Source organism: Dama dama, chromosome 11 (genome assembly GCF_033118175.1).
Source record: "Dama dama isolate Ldn47 chromosome 11, ASM3311817v1, whole genome shotgun sequence".
NCBI lineage: Eukaryota > Metazoa > Chordata > Mammalia > Artiodactyla > Cervidae > Dama > Dama dama.
The window spans coordinates 6,184,638-6,206,324 of record NC_083691.1 but is presented as its reverse complement, the minus strand read 5'-3'; the positions used below and the strand labels follow the sequence as shown (position 1 = coordinate 6,206,324).

Here is a 21,687-nt window from a genome sequence, read left to right as displayed (position 1 = left end):
TCCCCCCTCTTTCCACCTCCAGCCTGTGACCCCCAACCTGCGTGTCCGCATCCTCGGCGGAGGACGGCTGCTCCAGATCCAGCCCACGCAGGTCTCGGATTCTGGGCGATACCTGTGCGTGGCCACCAACGTGGCAGGCGAGGATGACCAGGACTTCAACGTGCTCATCCAGGGTGAGTGGGGCCACGGGGCGGGGGTCAGTGGGACTTGGGGGATGTCAGTGCTTCTGGGGAGGCCTGGCAGGAGGGCTCTGTTCTCATCGCTGTCTGCACGTCTGGTCCCCCTGAACCCTGGCCTGGGCTCTTTCATGAACTGACCTGGGGACCGGGACATCACTGTCCCCCAGGCCTTAGTTTTATCCTTGTAAAATATGGGTGATCAGGGAACGTTCCTGGTGATCCAGTGGTTAAGACTTCCCCTTCCAATGCAGCAGGTGTGGGTTCCTGGTCCGAGAACTCAGATCCCACAGGCCTCGTGGCCAAAAAAACCAAAGCATAAAACAGAAGCAATATTGTAACAGATTCACTAAAGACTTTTAAAAAATGGTCTGCATCAGAAAAAAAGATCTTTTAAAAAAAATAGCTGATAATGAAGAAAAAAGACCATTAAAAAACAAAAACAAAAACTGCTTTAATGGAAGGGATTGGCTCGAATGGTGAGATATCCCTGCCTGGGTGAGGCTGGGACGGGAATCTCTGAGCAGAGCTTCATGCCCATCTCTCAATGGTGTGTCCTGACGGCTTTGTCCCCTGCTCCCCAGTACCCCCCATGTTCCACAAGAGCGATGCCACTGCAGTCTTTGAGACCCCGTTCCGGGAGGAAGAGGCCCGGGGTAGGGTAACGGAATACCGGGAGGTCGTGGAGAACAACCCCGCCTACCTGTACTGCGACACCAATGCGGTGCCAGCCCCGGAGCTCTCCTGGTTCAGGGAGGACCACCCCCTCTCCATCGAGGATGGGGTGTCTATTCTGCAAGGTAGGCCGGGGCTGCATGGAAGCGCGGGCCCTGTACAGGCAGGCGCCGGGGCCACTCCCACACCAGAGCTGGCCTCCTCTCTTTTCGCTGCGGCCTGAGGTCTCCGGCCTGCTGCTTGCTGTCTGACCCCGGCAGGGCATCTGACCACTCTGGACCTCAGCCGCCTTTCATAAACTGGGGCTAGAAGTCCTTTACTAGTTTGAAGGCAAGAACAGGATCCCCTTCTGCCTCTGGTTAGAACAGAGGTCCTCATCTGCACCACGCCCACCTCTGGGCTTCGAGATCTGTAATGTCCTGGCCCCTTTTTCTGGGGGGAGGGGGCAGTTCCTTTATTAAGACCCCAAATGTTGAAGAAGCTCTCATGGGGCTCCGACACCCACCCAGGATCCAAGATCATGGCTCATGTGACCTTAAAAAATAATCATTTATTTTTAATTGGAGGACAGTTGCTTTATAACATTGTGTTGGCTTCCGCCATATAATCAACTCGAATCAACTCGACTCAGCCGTAAGCATACGTACGTCCCTCCCTCTTGAGTCTGCCTCCCACCTCCCACCCCTTCAGGTTGTCCTGTGACCTTCTTATGTCTTTTTCCTGCTTTACATATTTGTTTATTTAAAGTTGGGCTTCCCTGAGAGCTCAGTTGGTAAAGAATCTTTTAAAGTTACTTGCTTTTTTGTTAAGAACATAAACACTTTTTCTTTTTTGATATTTAAAACATTTTTAATTTTTGCAGTGTTGTACTGGTTTCTGCCATGCAAAACGCGAATCAGCCATAAATCATACAGTACAGCCCTCCCTCCCAGGCCTTCTCCCCTCCCCCACTACATCCCTCCAGGTCTCACCGCGCACCAGGCTGGGCTCCCTGTGCTACATAGCGACTTCTCACCAGCTATCCATCTCGTGGATATTTTGTATTTATGCTGATGCTACTTTCTCCATTTGTCCCACCTGGGCTTCCCTGGTGGCTCAGAGGTTGAAGCGCCTGCATGCAGTGTGGGAGACCTGGGTTCAATCCCTGGGTCGGGAAGATTCCCTGGAGAAGGAAATGGCAACCCACTCCAGTATTCTTGCCTGGAGAATCCCATGGACAGAGAGCCTGGTGGGCTACAGTCCATGGGGTCGCAAAGAGTCGGACACAACTGAGCGACTTCACTTTCTTTCACTTTCTTTCTGCCTCCCCCACTGTGTCCACAAGTCCATTCTCTACAACTGTGTCCCCATTCCTTCCCCACAAATGGGTTCATCAGTATCATTTTTCTAGATCCCATATATATGCGTAAATATACCATATTTGTTTTTCTCTTTCTGACTTACTTCACTATGTATATAACAAGCTCTAGGTTCATTCACCTTGCTAGAACTGACTCAAATCCCTTCTTTTTTATGGCTGAGTAACATTCCATTGTGCTTATGTACCACATGTTTTTTATTCACTCATCAGTTGATGGGCATCTAACTTGCTTCCATGTCCTGCCTAAACAACTGCTTTGTCTTAGCATAGTTCTTTACGGACGGCTTTGAATTAAAGGGCTCTGGGGATGGGGCTTAGAAAGGCCTGGCTTCCCCGGCGGGGTCCAGGACTGGGAGGAGTCCCAGACACAGAGCCCCACTGGGGTGGTCGCCTGGCTTGCGGTCACACGGTGGCCTGCCAGACGTGGGTCCGTGGTGACGCCGGTGGTAGAGGGAAGGATGAGGTGGTCTGTAGGATGAACATAGTCATGCCAGGGTTTGGACTTTGGTACTTGTGAAAGAAGGCGACCCCTTGGAGATCTGGGAGAGGCAGTGCTTACAGAAAGATGTTATTGACCCCTTAACCTGGCCACTGCCCTCTGACCTGGGGCCACAGAGAGCTCAGTCACATGCTGACCCCCCAGTCCCACCATTGGCCTCTGACCCTGGCCACAGAGCCCCTAATCCTGGGCATACAGTGGTCATAGTCACCGCTGATGTTAATTCTGGCCCTGTTCATAGATTAATCTCACACATTAAGTGACTTCTCCCTTGACCATGGCCACGGCCTCCCCAGCCCAGGCTACCACCCCTTGGCTCTGCATATAATGAGCCCCTGGATCTAACCCTGCTCATAGCCCATCACATCCTGGGCTGGCCACCCCGCAACCCAGGATCCTGAGCACACAGTGACCCAAACCCCGCTCCTGCTAGACACCAGTTCCAGCCCCCCCTCAATGCCAGAGTCTGGCCCTGGCTGGCTCTCGATCACAGAGGGTCCCAGGTGACGCCCCTCAAGAGCCCCCACCTCCAACCACTACAGCCTCTGCACAGGCTTGTGCCAAGCTCTCTGCCTTCATCAAGGGCCTGGGCTCAGCCCTGCCAGGTACTCTTAGGAAGCCTCAGATTTTCCATCTGTAAGACGGGAGTAGTGGCAGCACACAGTGGGAGGCCGGGACGTGCTGAGCCCGGGGCCTGGTGCAGAGCAAGCCGTTACCGCTTTGACTGACCCTCTCGACCGACCGTGGCCCCGGGCACAGCAGGTGCTCCTCTGCATGTCACAGGTGAAGTGCGGGGAGCGGGGCGGTGATGTGTCCCGGGCCCCCTCCAGGGGGAAGAGCAGGTTTCTTGGTTCCCGCTGAGACCTCTGTCTACCCCCATGTCCCTGCAGGAGGCCGGGTCCTGCAGATCCCCCTGGTGCGGGCGGAGGATGCGGGAAGGTACTCATGCAGGGCCTCCAACGAGGCGGGTGAGGACTGGCTACACTACGAGCTGCTGGTGCTGAGTGAGTGGCCCAGCCTGGGGGTGGGCGGCAGGGAGCGGGCTCAGGTCTAAGGCCCCGTGAGGGCCCCCCAGAAGGGGGCCAAGTAGAGAGCAGCTGTAGTCCTGCCATTCTCCAAAGTGGATGATGCAGGGCTTACAAGCTCGGATCCTGAAACCAAACCGGACTGGGTTCGGATTCCAAGTGAGCTGCTTCTGGGGCTTCCCTGGTGGCTCAAACGGTAGACAGTCTGCCTGCAAGGCAGGAGACGTGGGTTCCGTCCTCTGGTCGGGAAGATCCCCTGGTGAAGGGAATGGCTACCCACTCCAGCGTTCTTGCCTGGAGAACCCCAGGGACAGGGGAGCCTGGTGGGCTTATGGTCCATGAGATTGCGGAGTTGGACACGGCTGAGTGACTCAGCACACATGAGCTGCTTGCTAGCCGTGTGACCCTGAGTGAATCACAGCCCTCTCTGTGGCCTGGATTCCTCAGCCGTCTCAGGGCTCGGAAGGGCTTTGTGGGCAGGGTTCAAGGAGCCCCAGCCAGCACCTGGCACCAAGACCTCTCGTCTTCACACCCCGCTCCTCCTGGGGCCTTTCCCAAGGGGGCTGCCCGCTCCTCACCCTCTTCTCCCCGCCCCCAGCCCCACCCGTGATCCTGGGTGAAACGGAGGAGCTTGTAGAGGAGGTGACCGTCAATGCCAACAGCACCGTCAGCCTGTATTGCCCAGCCCTGGGCAACCCTGCGCCCACCATCTCGTGGCTCCAGAATGGGCTGCCTTTCTCCCCAAGCCCACGGCTGCAGGTCCTGGAAGACGGGCGAATCTTACAGGTCAGGGCGACCCCCTAACCCCTGCTCAGGCTAAAGGCAGCGGCTGACTTCCCTGGCGGCAGTCCAGTGGTTAAGATTCTGCCTTCCTGCCAACAAAGGGCTTGGGTTCAATCCTTAGTTGGGGGGCAGAACAAAGATCCCCCATGCTGCAGGGTGTGGCCAAAAATACTTTAAAAAAAGACTTATTTAAAAACAAAAGCAAAAAAGACTCTGCATTTCCAGTGCTTCCACTGCAAGGGGCCATGGGTTTGATCCTTGGTTGGAGAACTAGGATCTCACATGCCCTGTGGCATGATCAAGAAATAAATAAATAAAGGTAGCTGCTACAGTGACTCAGTTCTGCTTGTCTGGGGACCAACGAACTGCCATCATCTGAAGCTCTTTGCTTGGAACTGTGTTGGGACCCCTGGGATTTAATTCAGGGTTTAATTAATTATCCTGGGTCGGGAAGATCCCCTGGAGAAGGGATCGGCTGCCCACTCCAGTATTCTTGGGCTTCCCCTGTGGCTCAGCTGATAAAGAATCTGCCTGCAATGTGGGAGACCTGGGTTCGATCTCTGGGTTGGGAAGATCCCTTGGAGAAGGGATCGGCTGCCCACTCCAGTATTCTTGGGCTTCCCCTGTGGCTCAGCTGGTAAAAAATCTGCTTGCAATGCGGAAGACCAGGGTTCAATCTCTGGGTTGGGAAGATCCCCTGGAGAAGAGAAAGACTACCCACTCCAGTATTCTGGCCTGGAGAATTCCGTGGACTGTATAGCCCATGGGGTCGCAAAGAGTCAGACATGACTGAGCGACTTACACTTTCACTTTCTTTCACTTTTACTTAATTATTTAATTCACCAAAGAACCGTATGTGAGGAGCCTTGGAGGGCTGCTCGCAGCCCCTGAAAAGGAGCAGAGGCTGGCACGCCTGGAGCCAGCGTGGCACAGAGCAGCCTTCCTTAGGAAGGCCATCGGATGCCCACAGAGCCGTGCGGGCACCTGGGACCTCAGGCAGCACCTCGGGCCCCCAGCATCCAGACACCCCTACAGGGACCCCTAGAGCCAAGCGTAGCACAGAGCACCCTCCCCGGGGCTGGAGGAGGGGGCCGTGGTCACCACTCAGTTTGCTACAGGGACTCATCTGTCAGCCCCACACCCCCCAATGTCACAGACAGCCCTAGCTGGACGTGGGGTGACCTCCCTAAGCATTGCTCCGTGTAGACAAAGGTGGTCTTCTGAGGGGGCCTCCACCTGGTGCCTGCCGTGCCTGGGATGGGTGGGAGGGAGCCCTCACAGTTTCTGGGGAGCCCAGAGCCATCGGGCTGGTGACATGCACCCCCAGGTTTCCACGGCAGAAGTGGCTGACGCTGCCAGCTACATGTGTGTGGCCGACAACCCCGCAGGCTCCGCAGAGAAACTCTTCACACTCAGGGTGCAAGGTGAGCCGGGCGAGCGGGCAACCCCCGCGGGTTCCGCAGCTGAGCAGGGGCTGGTCCTCTGAGTCAGCCGTGGCGCATTCCATGGGCTCACCAGGCAGGCAGGCAGAACACTGCGGTCTTTCCAGCATCCTGGGCTTTCGGCCTGTGCCAGCCTTACCCCAGGACAGAGAGCTCTGGGGGACCCTGGCCACTAGAAACCATCTTAAGCAACCTTGGAGGCTCTCAGAATAATGGCTCTTTCGAGGCCTTTCCAGCACCATGATTGATCATTTACTCTGAGAGCACTTACTTTCCTGGGCTCAAAGCCGAAAGGTGGGTCCCATTTTAGGGCCATGGAAGCAGTCTCAGAGATGTTACTCAGTGAGGGTCTCCCCGCCCCGGAGTCAGCCCTGTCAACCTCTGCGTTCCTATGACATGTGCATCTCGGGGCCGAGAGCTCTGGCTCCAGACATGGGGCAACTGTGGCCTCAGGGGCAGAGGGATGACAGCGTTCGGCACTCAAGGTCTAGGACTCATGCCTGAACTGAATGGATATCCTGGCCCTGCCACTGAGCAGCTGAGTGACCTTGGAAAAATGACGCTCCCTCTCTGATCTCTGAGCCCCACGTTCTCCTCTACAAGATGAGGAAGATGAACAAGAGCTGGTTTGAAGTGCCAGGAGGCCGGGAAGGCCCGTGCATCACCCTGTGGCCGTCGGCTCCCTGCCGGTCTGCATTGTCACGTCTTTCTTTATTTCGGTTGCCCCGTGGGGACAGTCCCACCACGAATCACAGGTCCGAACCCGGAGCAGATCACCGCCACCATCAACAGCAGCGTCTCCCTGCCCTGCGAAGTCCGTGCTCACCCCAGCCCCGAGGTCACGTGGTACAAGGACAGCCGGACCCTCTCCCTGGGAGAAGAGGGCTTCCTCCTGCCTGGTGGGTAAACTGAGGCTGGAGGCTTGGCTTGGAGGCTCTGTGGGGAGGCCGAGTAGCCTCCCCAAACCTGGGACAGAACTGGGGGTCTGGCAGGGCTTTAGGATTGCGGGCGTGGGGTCTGGGGATTGGGGCCTATTCACTGGTGCCAAGCGCTGGCTGCCCACCGTCCTCCCACCACCCCTGGCAGGCACCCACACCCTGCAGCTGGCTCGGGCTCAGCTATCGGACTCTGGGACGTACACCTGTGAGGCCCTCAACGCCGCCGGCCGAGACCAGAAGCTGGTGCAGCTCAGCGTGCTGGGTGCGTGCCGTCTGTCCCCTACTCCTCCCATCAGCCCTCACACCCCTCCGTCAGCACAGTCAGGGGAGGGGCAGCCGGCCCCGGGGGAGCCGGGGACGCACTGTGCGGTCTGCTGCAGTGGTGTCTAGGGGCACCGTGGGGTTAGCTTCCTGGTTATTAGACTTGGACGCCCTTGGGTTTGAAATTCAGCGGTGTGCTTCCTTGCTCTGTGACCTTGGGCAAGTCAACTCTCCCTCTCTGAGCCTTGAGTCTCCCATCACTATAAGGTGATGGTTGGTTTAGGATTAGATGGTGGTATGTGAGCATTTAGCCCAGCGCCAGGACTTCTTCCCTGGTCACTCACTGGTAAAGAATCTGCCTGCCAATGCGGGGTTCAATCCCTGGGTCATAAAGATCCCCTGGAGGAGGAAACAGAGCCCCATTCCAGTATTCTTGCCTGGGAAATCCCATGGCCAGAGGAGGCTGGTGAGTCACAGTCCATGGGGTCGCAAGAGTCAGACTCGACTGAAGTGACTCAGCACGCATGTACCCCAATTGGGAGGCGGAGCCCAGAGAGGGCAAGAGGCACTTCCCAGGTCACCCAGCAGGTCCTCGGTGTGCCGGCCTGGATTCTCTTAGTCCAGCCCCCTGAGTCAGTACCGTCCCCTGGGGTGGGGTCCGCTGTGTGACCCTTTCTCTCCATAGACGGTTAACCTGCGGGGGGGGTTGGGGCGGACAGGGGAAGGCCTTGGCCCCTCACTCAGCTCGTCTCCTGTCCCAGTTCCCCCCACCTTCCGGCAGGCGCCCAGCAGACCCCAGGATGCGGTCCTGGTGAGTGCGGGGGACAAGGCTGTCCTGAGCTGTGAGACAGACGCGCTCCCCGCGCCGACTGTGGCCTGGCAGAAGGACGGGCAGCCCCTGGTCCTGGCAGAGCGAATCCAAGCTCTGCTGGGTGGGCAGAGGCTGGAGATCCAGGATGCCCAGGTGAGCTGTCTGGTCGTGCGGGCAGCCCCGGGCAGCCCTGGGGCTGTCACCTCCTGGTGTACCAGGGGGAGGTGGGCATCTGGGTGGCAGGATGTGGGGCCTGTTTCCTCCTCGGCCCAAAGAACCCCGGTCCAAGGTGATTAGCAGCCTCGGGGGTGGGAGATGCAGAAAGAGCCCCGGATCCCAGGCCTGGCTCCACACTGGCCCACAGAACAACTTTGAGCGGATCCGGGCCCTGCCGCCTGCCTGTTTCCCCAGGATCCAGAAGCCTCTCCAGGCCCCTCGGGTTATGACTCCTGGGGAGTTGGTTCTACTTGCCACCCCCCTCCCTGGTGGATTAGATACCCACAAGTGTTCACTGGGTGAATATTTGCTGTTCCTCTGGAACTGTACCCAGGGCTCCCCTCTCTGGGTTCAGCTCCATCCCCACAGTGAAGGAACCTTCTCGCCCTGGCTCAGCTGACATGCAGACCCAGGGGAGGGTGAGGTCTGGGTCCTCTGCACCCACCTTCTCTCATCCCTCCTGCATCTCTAGAATTTGGGAAAGGCCAGAAAGTCCCATCTCCCTCTTGGGTCTCCCAGGCATGACCAGTATACTAGAGGAGTCCTGCTCTGGAAGGTTCTGGGGCCTGGAGGTTTGGGGGGAGCCCACCCCCACCACATGCACACTGACATCACGTGCTCTGTCTGTCCCAGGTGTCGGATAAAGGTTTATACAGCTGCAGAGTCAGCAATGCAGCCGGGGAGGCCATGCGGGCCTTCAGCCTCACGGTCCAGGGTAAGCTGGGGACCAGACTCCAAACACCACTGTGGGACCCCTGGCAGCACATGGGACTACCAAGGATGGGAAGGGCAGTGGCTGAAAAGGGAAGCGTGTTGCTGAGTGTTTAGGGCACAAGATCTGGAATTGAAAAGATCAGGATCTTTTTGGAAAACATCAGGCACAAGATCAGGATCCTAACAGGACTCCACTGATGACTTGCTCTGAGTGACCTTGTCCCTTTGAGCCTCAGATTTACCTGCAGTAAAAGGAGCCAAAAATAGGACCTGCCTGTTAGGCATGCAGAAAGCGACCCATCTATGGTCTGCCATGACTGTGTCTAGAAATGGCCAGGCACAGGGCCCAGGATGGGAGCACTGGGACAGAGCCCTAAAAGATCAGACCCTCGGAGTCCTGGGACCATGTCATCCCCACCTGAGTCCTGAGACACTTGTCCTAGCAGCCCAAGATGGAATATAAATGGGCATTTCATTGGGTGTGGCTCAAGCTGGGGGTGAAGGGAGAGCTTGTCGGAACTGCCTAGGGAAGCAAAGGATGAAGGCTTGGTCAGATTTTCTTGTGGTCAGATGTTGTGTCAGTTAGGGAATAGACTCAGCTGTGTAACAAAAAGACTCCAAAATATAGTGCATCAAGGAAGAGAGAAGTTTACCTCTGTCATCCAAAAGCCTAGAAGTGAGGATCTGGGCTGGAGGGTAGCTCTGGACTTACCAAATGCTAATTTAGGGACCAAGATCCTTCCATCCTATTAATCTCCCATTCCCTGGGGGTTGTCCCTGTCTGCATTGCATCTTTGGGCTTTCTCAGGTGGCGCTAGGGTTAAAGAAACTGCCTGCCAATGCAGGAGACAGAAGAGACTCAGGTTCAATCCCTGAGTCAGAAAGATCCCCTGGAGGAGATGGCAATCCACTCCAGTATTCTTACTTGGAGAATTCCATGGACAGAGGAACCTGGCGGGCTACAGTCCATGGGCTCTCAGAGTCAGAGACAACTGAAGTGATTCAGCATACACACGTTGCATTGTATCCCAGCCCATGAAGCAGAAATGAGTAGACACAGAGAACTTGAGCAGCTGGCCACAGTGGACTGCAAAGAAGACTGGGAAATGTAGTTTCTACCCGAGTGACCCTGTGTGAGATGGGAAGGACAGGTAGAGAGACACCAGCTATCTGCCGCAGATGCCAAAGCCTGCAGCTTCCCCAGCACAGGGACAGTGGATGGATCCAACCCTGACCATACTGAATGCCAGTGTTGAAAATTATTGATACCAAGTCTGCTGCTCTAAGCTCATAGCTCCTTCTCCTAATGGCCACCTTGATGAACAGGGGGAGGGTGGAATTCCAGTCCTTGAGAGAGCTGTTTCATCCTAAGCACAGCCATCTGTGTTCCACTGGCAGTGGCTGCCTGTGGTGCATAATTTCATGCTGGCTGAGCAGGAGAGAGTGTTGGGATCGATTAGTGATGTCTGCCCTGGCATAGGTTAATGCCTGCTGGTGCAATAGTCACGTATTTACCATCCTTCAGCTAAGTGGTCCCCTCTGGGCTCTGCTTTGTAAATGTTTTGAAATAGCCAGCTGCTGGTCGTATTTATGTTTGTGGATAAAATAACTCATATCCACATCAATGGCAAAACATAAAATGTCAGCTCCTAACCACAGGGAAATGCTTCTCAGGCATCCCTGATCAGCCTGGGAGGAAGGAAGTAGGGGGCAGAGTCATAGGATTCTGGGAATCTGGCTTCTCTCCTGCAGTGCCCCCCACGTTTGAGAACCCAGAGACGGAGACCGTGAGCCAGGTGGCTGGGAGCCCCCTGGTCCTGAGCTGTGATGTGACTGGGGTCCCTGCACCTACTGTTACTTGGCTGAAGGACAGGATGCCTGTCGGTGAGTCCCTCAGTCCTTATCATTTTGCTGCCAAGTACTTCTTCATTTGGGACTCTCCTGGTACCTCAGTGGTAAAGAAACTGCCTGCCAATGCAGGAGACACAGGTTAGATCCTTGGGTTGGGAAGATCCCCTGGAGAAGGAAATGGCAACCCACTCCAGTATTCTTGCCTGGGAAATCCCATGGACAGAGGAGCCTGGCGGGCTACAGTCCATGGGGTCACAAAAGAGTCAGACACAGCTTAGCGACTAAAACAACAGCAACAAGTTTCTTTATTTAATGAAATGGCAATGAAAGCAGAAAGGGGATAGTTGGGTTTGTAACTGTACTTGCTTTTGGCAAAATCAAAAGCTGGCAGCACCTGTTGATCCATTCCCCCATTTGTCTCTCAACCCTGTTGGCCTTGAAATCCCAACATTGAGGACCATTCACATGGGTGCTTGGCAGCTCCTGTGTTTGTGTCCACAGGACAGAGACACAGTGGGTGCTGAGGGTACAGCTGGCCTGACCCTGGGCTCCACGTTGGCCCCAGAGCTGCTCCTCCTCCAGCACTGCAGCTCTGTCCAGCCCTGCTGGTGGTCACCCCCATCCAGGCCTCCATCCTTGCCCCACTCTTACTCTCCCCCAACCCGCCCGCCCATCAGCCAGTAGGTGCCTCGTCTTGTCACTGTAAACACGTCTGAGGTCAGCCCTGCTCTCCACCCACAGCCTTTCCCATCTCAGCCCCACGGTCCACACCCCTGGGTGAGGGCACAGCCCCTACACTCGTCTCCTGGGCCCCGTCCAGGCCTCAGTGCAGATTCCACTGGGGCAGAAGGGACGGCAAAGGGCAGGTCTGGGCGCGTCAGTTATCTGTTGAAAATCCTTCCGTGGCTGGAGTCCTCAGGACCACAGCCCAGGAAGCCCTTCGGGGCCAGGGCCCACTGGCCGGGGCCAGCCCCCCTCCATCCTGCCCTGTACTCCAGACAGACCCAGCTGCTCTCAGCTCCTTGCATATGCCCGTGTCTGTCTCTCTCCATAACAGCTTTACTGAGATACAGTTCACATACTGTACAGTTTGCCCAATTAAAATGTATAATTCAATTGTTTTTTGCATTCACAGAGCATACACACAATCAATTTTGAAACATTTTTTTAACTGTGTATTTTATTTTTCCTAGTTTATTGTAGTAGAGTTGTATAGTTGATTTACAGTGTTGTGTTAATTTCTGCTGTATGGCAAAGTGATTCAGTTATATATATATATATATATATATACACACACACACACACACACACATATATGCATGTGTGTGTGTGTGCACATGTATACATATATATAGGCTTCCCAGGTGGCTCAGTGGTAAAGAACCTTAAAGAATCTGCCTGTCATTGCAGAAGATGTGAGTTTGATTCCTGGGTGGGGAAGATCCCCTGGAGAAGGAAATGGCAGCCCCCTCCAGTATTCTCACCTAGAGAATCCCATGGACAGAAGAGCCTGGCTGGCTACTGTCCATGGGGTGCAGAGTTGGACACAACTGAATATGCATGCATACCTATATATATATATATATACTCATTCTTTTTTATATTCTTTTCCACTGTGGTTTATCACAGGATATTGAACAATTCCCTGTGCTATACAGTAGGACCTCATTGTTTATAATTTTGGAACAAGTTTATCACCCAAAGGAAATCCCTTACCCATTACCTTCACTCGTAACCACTCTAGCCTTAGGCAGCCCCTAACCTACTTTGTCTTTATAAACTTGCCTGTTCTGGACACGTCATGTAACATGTGGAATCACACAACACGTGGCCTCTTGTTCCATTTAGCACCATGGTTTCAAGGTTCATCCATGTTGTAGCATGTGTCAGTTCTTCATTAAGTTTATTTTTTCATTCATTTTTATGGTTGAACGTTCCACTGTGTGGCTCTATCACATTTTGTTTATCCGTCTGCCAGTCAATGGACATTTGTGTTGTTTCCACCTTTGGCTGTGAGGGATAACATGCGTGAATGTTCTTGTACAAGTGCACGGCATACGGTTTCCTTGCTCTGGGCTCTCTTCTCTCTGGCCTTCAGCTCCTGGCACATGCTATTTCCTTCCTGAAATACCCACCCTGGGCTCCCTGAACCACCTCCACTTTCACCTGGCTGATTCAGACCCACTTTCAAGTCTCAGCTGAGGCTTACCTCCTCCAGAAGCCTGGCCTCGTCTCTCCAGGCTCCATCAGGGTTCCACAGGGCCAGGCACACGGGCTTGTACCCGTGTCACTGTCTCTGATGCATTTTGAACTCCTTGAGGACAGGACCACATTTCACGCGTCTTCGATTCCTGAGCTCGCTGTTGGATTTGTAGTAGTTGCTCAATACATTTTGTGTTGAAGGGCTGGCTGGACAGATGAGGCTCTGAGGGGAGGGCAGACCAGCCTGGGCTGGTGCAGTTAGAGAAGGCTTTGGGGCAGAGGTGCCGCTGGAGAACACGATGTGGGGGGAGGGGGGGCATTCTAGGTGGGGGTGAGTGTGCAGCCTTAGCAGAGCCTCAGAGGAGCCCCTCACTTGACTCACATCAAGGTCAATGAGTTCTGGTTTGCTGTGATCCAGGGGGGCGGAGGGAAAGATTGGAAGGGAGGTGGGAGATGAGCTGGGCCTGAGAGTCAACAGGAAGAGGAGCAAGTCGTAGACAATAAAAGGAGTGGGATCCCTTGGGGAGAAATGTCCCCAGTGGAAGGGTGTATGGAGGGGTTGGTTATACGGACTGAAGCAATCAAAGGTGCCCAGGCTGGGGAAGGCTGTGATGTGTCTGGGCCTCAGTTTCCCTATGAGTGTAAGAAAGGGGTGGGTAATTCAAGGGTTCCCAGGGTCTTTCCAGCCTTGTGAGTGGGGATTAACCACCCTCCCGGGGAGTCACGTGATTTTTGTGTCTGGGCCCAATAGTGGCACCATGGGTGATGGGTCCGAGCAGATGACGCCCAGGCCTGCCCCTCTTTCCAGCAGAGAGCAGTGTGGCGCATGGTGTGGTCTCCCGGGGGGGCCGCCTCCAGCTGAGTCACCTGCAGCCAGACCAGGCTGGTACCTACACGTGCATGGCCGAGAACGCCCAGGCTGAGGCCCGCAAGGACTTCGTGGTGGCCGTGCTGGGTATGTCCGCACCCTGAGCCCCTCCCGTGTCCCACTCCCCACACACCAGCCCCAGCCTCTGCCCCAGGGCCTCACCGCAGCCCCTACCACAGTGGCCCCCCGGATCTGGAGCTCAGGCACCACTCAGGAGCACAGCGTCCTGGAGGGACAGGACGTGCGGCTGGACTGCGAGGCTTATGGGCAGCCCCCGCCGGACGTGGTCTGGCTGAAGGACGGCCGCCCGCTGGACCTCAGCCTGGGCCCCTACCCCTGGTAAGGCCCGGCCAGCACCCTCCCCGTCCCAGGCGGCGGGCCTGCGTGTCCTCACATGCTTGCCTCCCGGCTCTCTCTCCCCTTGACAGGTTCTACCTGGACAACAGCTCCCTGGTGCTGAAGGGCCTGAGGGCCTCAGACTCGGGCGCCTACACCTGCGTGGCCCACAACGTGGCCGGTGAGGACGCCAGGCTCCACACCGTCAACGTGCTGGGTGAGCAGCTGAGGGCGAGAAGAGGCAGGCAGTCCAGCTGTCCCAGGATGGCAGCGGCTGGGCCAACACAGGGCCTCCACTGGATTATCTGGAGGGTGCAGACAGGGCCCTGATGGGGGGACCTGTGAGCCCCCATCCACGCCCCCTCTGTGAGCCAGGCCCGTCTGGCCTCTCTGGGCCTCTGCCTCATCCTCAGGCCGGGGCACAATTGCTCCAGGGGTACAGCGAACGAGTCAGGGGATAAAGGAGAGACCCACAGGGCAAGGCCACACCCCCACGCCACGGGCGTCATCCTCACCGGGGGTGGATGTGGATCCGAGAACCACATGGTGATTGCCACTTGATGATTGCTGGTGGCAGAAGTCCAGATATCAGTGCCATCTCCTGGGGCTTCCCTGGGGGGAGCCCACCCCGCCCTCCCCTGACCCCCTCGCTCTTGCTGTTCAGTCGCTCATTCATGTCCAACTCTTTGCGACCCCAAGGACTGCAGCACGCCAGGCTTCCCTGTCCTTCACCATCTCCCAGAGTTTGGGCAAACTCATTGCCCATTGAGTCTGTGATGCCATCCAACCATCTCATCCTCTGTCGTCCCCTTCTCCTCCTGTCTAATCATTCCCAGCCTCAGGGTCTTTCCCAGTGAGTCGGCTCTTTGAATCAGGTGGCCAAAGCATTGGTGCTTTGGCATCAGTCCTTCCAATGAATATTCAGGACTGATTTCCTTTAGGATGGACTGGTTTGGTCTCCTTGCAGTCCAAGGGACTCTCAGGAGTCTCCTTTAGCACCACAGTTTGAAAGTATCAATTCTCTGGCGCTCAGACTTCTTTATGGTCCAGCTCTCTGACCCTGTCACTGCTCCTTCTCTCCTCTCTGCCCACCCACCAGTGCCTCCCACCATCGAGCAGGGGCCAGAGGGTGCAGGGACCCTGGTGCACAGGCTTGGCGATCTGGTGAGCATGGCGTGCCCTGTCCGGGGCTCCCCACCTATCCACGTGAGCTGGCTCAAGGACGGCCTGCCCCTTCCGCTCTCCCACCGCACCTACCTCCACAGCTCTGGCCGCACCCTCCGGTAAGGTGCTGGTTCCCCAACCCCCCAACCAGGACCCCAGGCATCCTCCTCAAGCAGCTTGCTTAAAAACACAACTGAATGGCTTTTAGACTGAAAATAATATAAACACAAAGAAGTTTTTGACGAGGGGAATGAGAGGACCCAAATGGAACTCCAGAAGTGAAAGTGGCCTCTGCCCTCAGGTTTTCATAGCCCAGTAGGGGAGGCACAGATCTGGGTGATGACATCCGGTTGCACCTAAGTCAGCCTAGCCCTGGTGGGAGAAATCAGGGAAAGCTTCCTGGAAGAAGGTGCCTGAGCAAAGTCTTCACACATTCAGCAACACTTCGGAGTGCTTGTTCCAGGTGCAGTTCTAGGCATTGGGGTGGAGCAGTGATCAAGACAAAGCCTCTGCTCCTGCAGTTGTGGGGATGGAAAATAGACAAGTATAAAAGTGACATGTCACAGGAGATGTGTGCCTGGGTGAGGGGATAGGAAGTGGCCATGGAGGGCACAATTTTAGGGTGGCCGGTGGCAGGCACTCAGAGGAGATGATACTTGAGCAGATGTAGAACGAGATAAGAAGGGGAGGTGAGTGGATTCCATGGGAAAGAGCTCCCAGGCAGGAAGAGCAGGTTCAAAGGCCCTGAGGTGGGCATGTGGCTGTGCGTTCTAGGAACAGAATTGGAGGGTTAATGAAGGGAAGGGCAGTCAGGCAACATAGGGCTTTGTAAGTGCTTCCAAAGACTTGGGTTTTCCTAAGGAGAGAAGGGGAGTCCTGAGAGAGTTTTCAGCAGAGAAGCCTCATGATGTGGCTCGACTTTTGTGTCTGTAGTAGTAGAATATACATAATAGAAAATCTACCATTTTTAGGTGCGCTGTTCAGTGGCATTAAGGACATTCACACTGTTGGGCAACCATCACCATCATCCTTCTCCAGACCTTTGCATCTTCCCAAACTGCAACTCTGACTCATTAAACACCAATTCCCCGACCCCTCCCCTTCTCCTGGCGCCCAGCATCATACTTTCTGTCTCTATGAATTTGCCTTATTCCAAGTCCCTCATGTAAGCGGCATCATGCAGTAGTTGTCCTCTGTGACAGGTTTATTTCACTTAGCATCATGTTTTCAAGATTCGCACATGTTGCTGTTTAGTCGCTAAGTCATATCCTACTCTTTTTGCGACCCTGTGGAGCCTGCCAGGCTCCTCTGTCCATGGGGATTTCCCAGGCAAGGATACTGAAGTGGGTTGCCATTTCCTTCTCCAGGGGATCTTCACGACCCAGGGATCATCTATGCTGTAGCTTGTGTCAAACTTTCCACCCTAATATTTAAGACTGAATAATATCACGTGGTGTGCGTAGAACACATTTCCTTTATCCATCCACTCACTCGTCAGTGGACACTCGGGTTGCATCCACATTTCAGCAGCTGTGTGAATAATGCTGAAAAAATGTGAATAATGCTGCTCTGGACATCCTAGTGCACGTATCCACTTGAGCCTCTACTTTCATTTCTTTGAGTTGTGACTTAGGCTGCAGTGTGGACAGCAGACTGTACTGTAGGCAGACTGTACCATAGGCAGACTGTACTGTAGGCAGACTGTACTGTAGGCAGGCTGTAGGGCTGAGGGCTCAGTAGGAGGGTGTTCTGGGGCTTTGGTCATAATACAGGTGAGACATGGTGGGGGGGCCTGGGTCAGAGCCACGTGACGGGGGTGATGGCGATGGTCCAGCTGGTGGCGTCATGGAGAGAGGAGAGATGGTGGGAGTAGTTGAGCAGGGCTCTGGGGTCTTTATCCAGGAACTTGGAAGGCTGAGTTCCCATTTTCTGAGACGGGTCCACAGTGGGAGGAGCAGGTTGAGGGTTGAGACCTGGGCTGTCTTCCCTCGTGTTGGTTGGAGAGGTTCTTGGACATAAGGAAAGATGGAAACCAGGCAGTGGATGCTCTAGTCGGGAGTTAGGAGATAGGTGATTGGAGATGGTCCCCAAACAACTGGTGTTGGAAGCCAGGATGGGCTGCAGTCCCCAGGGAGCGAGTGTGGGCTGTGCCCAGGTTGCCAGTGTTAGGGCGGGTATAACAGACATTTCAGGGTCACTGTGGACATTGACAGAGGCAACTCAGGAGGAGTGGTCAGGGTGAAAGGGGATTCAACAGACAGTAGGGGTTCAGGCAGTGGAGACAGTGAGTAGAGATGCTTGATGAGTCCTGAGAGCTGAGCGGGATTGTCTAGAAGAAAGGGGTGGGAATAGCAGGCCGCCCTGGGGAGGGACGGTGGAGCTTCAGAATCTGGGAAGCAGAAAGTCTGGGTACAGAGTGAGGTGGGCAGAGAAGGCAGCAGGGGTGGAGGTGGGGAGCCCGGGCTTCATTCTGGGGGTTTGAGCAGAGGCAGGACCCGGTCAGGTGTATGTTTCAGAGCCCCGCCCTCTGGCCAGTGAGATGTTGGGGACGAGATGGAAAAGAAAGGGGTCTGAGTCCCTCTCTCTCTTTCTCCCCCTCTCACTCTCGTCCCTCCCTTTGCTCGAGGGCGTCAGGATTTCCCAGGCGCAACCGGCAGATTCGGGCACCTTCACCTGTGTGGCCTCGAGCCCAGCAGGTGTGGCCAACAGACACTTCGTCTTGCAGGTGCACGGTACGGAGCAGGGGGTGCGTTACCGGGTCCTGTGGCCTTAGGGGTGAGAATCAAGGCCCTGTCCCCGCCCCTCTGCCCCTCTGTATAGAACCGAGGGTTGGCCCTCAGGGATGTCAAGGCAGGACACACACTCAGCCCCTGGTTCATTCAGTCACTCTTTCATTGATCTCACAAGTGGTTCTTGGACACTAGCGTGCCAGGGCCTCACCAGGATACAGCAGTGAGCAGAGGTGGCCACTGACCTTAGGAGGTCGGTAAGGAAAACAGCTCTGTAGAAAGACAATTAAAATTCCAGGTGACTGGTGATGCCAGGGGAAGGAGAGGATGCCAGGGGAGCACCGAGGGGGCACCTTACCTGGTCTTGGGGGTTCAGGGAAGGCTTTCTGGAGGAGGTGAGGTCTAAGTTATGGACTGGAGATGAGAAGGAATAGACCGGGAGAAGGGCACTCTGGCCAATAGTTACAGCCTGTGCAAAGGTCCAGGGGCCACCTGGCATCAAATAAATTGACTCATGCTCACTCTTTGGCTCTGCACAGTGCCCCCTGTCCTGGTGCCGGCTGAGTTCCAGAATGACGTGGCAGTGGTCCGTGGCTCCCTAGTGTTCCTCCCCTGTGAAGCCCGGGGAAGCCCCCTACCCTTTGTGTCATGGATGAAGGATGGGGAACCACTGTTGCCCCCGAGCGTGGAGCATGGGCCTGGCCTGCTGCTGGAGTCAGCGGAAACGGGACACGCAGGGACCTACTCCTGCGTGGCCATGAGCGAGGCAGGAGAAGCCAGGAGGCACTTCCAGCTGACGGTGATGGGTGAGTCGCCTGCCCCTAGTGCCAGCTTTTCTGGGCTGGAGGTGGCAGGGGGTCCTCAGGGTGGGGAGAAAAAGGAGAAGGTGGTGAGGGAGGTGAGCACCCCAGAGGCTTGGGGCTTGGGGAACAGGCCTTGCTGACCTGGCTGCAGTGTCTGGCGACCCAGATTCTTCGTTCTCCTGGGGCTGTGCCCCCCAGTCTCATCACCCAAACCTTGTAAAGCAGGTAAAAAGCCACTGAGGTCTCGGGGGTTCTGGGTCTCAAGCACAAGATTTTGCAAGAGCTGTGCCACATTGAAAAGATGCATCTCCCTTTATCCTGTTTTCTGGTTGGTTTTAAAACATAGATAATTGCCCCAGGCAGATGAGCCCATGATCTGATGCTTTTAGGACCCTCCAACACCATCACCAGGTCTTCCCTGGTGGTTCAGTGGTAAAGAATCTGCCTGCAATGCAGGAGACATGGGTTTGATCCCTGGGTGGGGAAGATCCCCTGGAGAAGGAAATGGCTACCCACTCCAGTATTCTGGCCTGGGAAATCCCAAGGTTAAAGGAGCCAGGTGGGCTACAGTCCATGGGGCTGCAAAGAGCTGGACACGAGTGAAGAAGTAAGCTGCAGCAGCAGTAACACGATCACCACCGCCTGTTTGCGGCCCGTCTGCTGTCAGCATCTGGGTGGTGGGGGAGGGGGGGAGCACTAGCTCCCAGTGCTCCCCACACGGCCCCCAAGGCTGACCCAGGGCGGGGTGTCTTGCAGATCCCCCCTACATCGAGGACTCAGGCGAGCCCGAAGAGCTGTTGCTGACCCCCGGCACCCCCTTGGAGCTCCTGTGTGATGCCCAGGGCACCCCCGCACCCAACATCACCTGGCACAAGGATGGGCAGGCCCTGAGCAGTCCAGAGGATGGCAAAGGGGCCAGGCGGATGCTCCAGGTGGAGAGTGTGCAGGTGCGGCTGCCCTTGCTGCCACGGGACGAGGAGGGGCGGGGAGGGGCCCAGCAGCACTCGGCAAGGTTCGGCCAAGCTCCCCTTTTGTTTGGGGTGTGAGGATGTGAAGATGAGCCCCTTGGCCCAGGGCCATGCCCTTGGGAACCCCCAGTCAGGTCTGACTCAAGGCTTATGCGGAAACAGGTAAATCCCTAGCCCAACCAGGAAAGAACTGGTACAGTCAAGGGGGACTTCCTGGAGGAGACGAGCTCTGCCCTAGCCCTGAAACAAGGGCGAGGCAGTAATAGGGAAGGAACGTCCCAGAGAGGAGAATGGGTTTGTGGCAAAGGCGGGGTGGCAGACAACAGGCCTGAGTCTGAGTCCTGGGCCCTTAGTTGTGTAAGTGGGAAGCCAGGTCAGGAGGCGGGCAGGCTGGGGCCAGAGGCAGCTGCTCACCCTGCTCCATCCCCAGGTGGGCGATGCTGGGCTCTACACTTGCCTGGCCCACAGCCCTGCCGGTGAAGCTGAGAAGAGCTTCCGGGTCAGAGTTCAAGGTATGGGGTGCCGGAGCGGGGGCAGGAGAGGAAGGCAGAATGGGACGGGCCGCGGCGAGTCCATCTCTCATGCCCTCCCTTCCTGCCCCACCAGCGCCCCCAAATGTCATTGGGCCCCATGGCCCCCGCTTTGTGGTTGGCCTGGCCCCGGGACAGCTGGTTCTAGAGTGCTCGGTGGAAGCAGACCCAGCACTGGAGGTCGAGTGGCACCGAGAGGGCGTCCTGCTGCAGGTGGGTGGCAGGCTGGGCCCCTGGGGCGCTGCCTCCCGTCCCTCTCGGGCCCCAGGCCCTGAGCAGGCTGGCTCCCGGGTGCCAGGAGCCTGCTCTCCTGACTGTTAAATTGTATCTCCGCCCTCTTAAATTGTTATATTACTATTGGTGACGGGGCCACTGAGATGAGGCTAAGGTTTGCACCCAGGACTTTTGACGCCTGTCTGTACTGTACCTTTGAGCCAGGCCTCGTGACTGTGTGGCCTGGGGCCCGTTCCTGAGGTTCTCTGTGCTCACCCCTGAGAGGAGGCCCATTTGAGGCTGTGGATTCAAGGACTGTAGATCTGAGGGAGGCTCCAGCTCCTGCTCTGAGCATGAGCCCCCTGCAACAGGCCCGAAGGCGGAGCTCCAGGGAGGACGCCCTTCCCTCCCAAAGGAGCCTGTTTCCCCAGAGAGTCCTCAGTTGGGCACCGGTGCAGGGGCTGTGGGCCAGTCCCACTGGTTCCATGACCCTGCCGCCTGGGGGGCTGGCCAGGCCTAGCCCCGCACTGATGAGGGTCTGCCACCCCGTGGGGGGGTCTCTCCAGGCAGATGCCCACACCCGGTTCCCCGAGGAGGGCAGATTCCTCCAGCTGCAGGCCCTGAGCACGGCCGACAGCGGCAACTACAGCTGCACTGCCCGCAACGCGGCGGGCAGCACCAGCCTGGCCTTCCATGTGGAGGTCCACAGTGAGTGCTCCCAGCCCACCCGCCCTGCCCACCCTCCAGAGAGCAACAGACTCCCAGCACCCGCTCTCTCTGTGCCCCTCCTCCAGTGGTGCCCACCATCCAGCCAGGACCACCTATAGTGAATGCTTCTGTGAACCAGACGACCCTGCTGCCCTGCCAGGCAGACGGTGCCCCCCGGCCCCTCGTGAGCTGGCTGAAGGACGGGGTCCCCCTGGATCCCGAGAGCCCCAGGTGGGTGCTGGCAAGGGGCGGCCTTAGGAAGGGGCTCAGGTACCTCTCTGCAGGTTGTAAGTGGAAGCCCACCTGGTCAGTTGGAGCACAAAGGACATGGGTCTTCTCAGAACCCAAGGGCAGACATGCCCATTGGTTAAAGGCCTGAGAACCCCGGTCTGTCTGTCTGTCTGTCTGTGTCTGG

The 21,687-nt window shown here is 56.3% G+C and overlaps 1 protein-coding gene across 5 annotated transcripts in view; it reads left to right on the top strand.

The window, feature by feature from the left end:
• The window catches only part of HMCN2 (hemicentin 2), a 177,547-nt gene that overhangs the window by 124,924 nt on the left and 30,936 nt on the right, over positions 1 to 21,687 (top strand). For 3 of the 5 annotated variants that reach the window (XM_061154403.1, XM_061154402.1, XM_061154406.1), the window contains exons 53-73: positions 23 to 173; positions 761 to 976; positions 3,601 to 3,714; positions 4,334 to 4,521; positions 5,846 to 5,942; positions 6,698 to 6,859; positions 7,047 to 7,160; positions 7,921 to 8,123; positions 8,820 to 8,901; positions 10,653 to 10,784; positions 13,762 to 13,908; positions 14,001 to 14,160; positions 14,250 to 14,374; positions 15,257 to 15,440; positions 17,956 to 18,053; positions 18,590 to 18,856; positions 19,610 to 19,800; positions 20,252 to 20,333; positions 20,428 to 20,564; positions 21,131 to 21,272; positions 21,359 to 21,503. In XM_061154403.1, the coding sequence (XP_061010386.1) occupies positions 23 to 173; positions 761 to 976; positions 3,601 to 3,714; positions 4,334 to 4,521; positions 5,846 to 5,942; positions 6,698 to 6,859; positions 7,047 to 7,160; positions 7,921 to 8,123; positions 8,820 to 8,901; positions 10,653 to 10,784; positions 13,762 to 13,908; positions 14,001 to 14,160; positions 14,250 to 14,374; positions 15,257 to 15,440; positions 17,956 to 18,053; positions 18,590 to 18,856; positions 19,610 to 19,800; positions 20,252 to 20,333; positions 20,428 to 20,564; positions 21,131 to 21,272; positions 21,359 to 21,503 (3,137 nt within the window). The remainder of the gene's footprint in view (positions 1 to 22; positions 174 to 760; positions 977 to 3,600; positions 3,715 to 4,333; positions 4,522 to 5,845; positions 5,943 to 6,697; positions 6,860 to 7,046; positions 7,161 to 7,920; positions 8,124 to 8,819; positions 8,902 to 10,652; positions 10,785 to 13,761; positions 13,909 to 14,000; positions 14,161 to 14,249; positions 14,375 to 15,256; positions 15,441 to 17,955; positions 18,054 to 18,589; positions 18,857 to 19,609; positions 19,801 to 20,251; positions 20,334 to 20,427; positions 20,565 to 21,130; positions 21,273 to 21,358; positions 21,504 to 21,687) is intronic. The other 2 variants (XM_061154405.1, XM_061154404.1) reach the window with 1 other exon arrangement.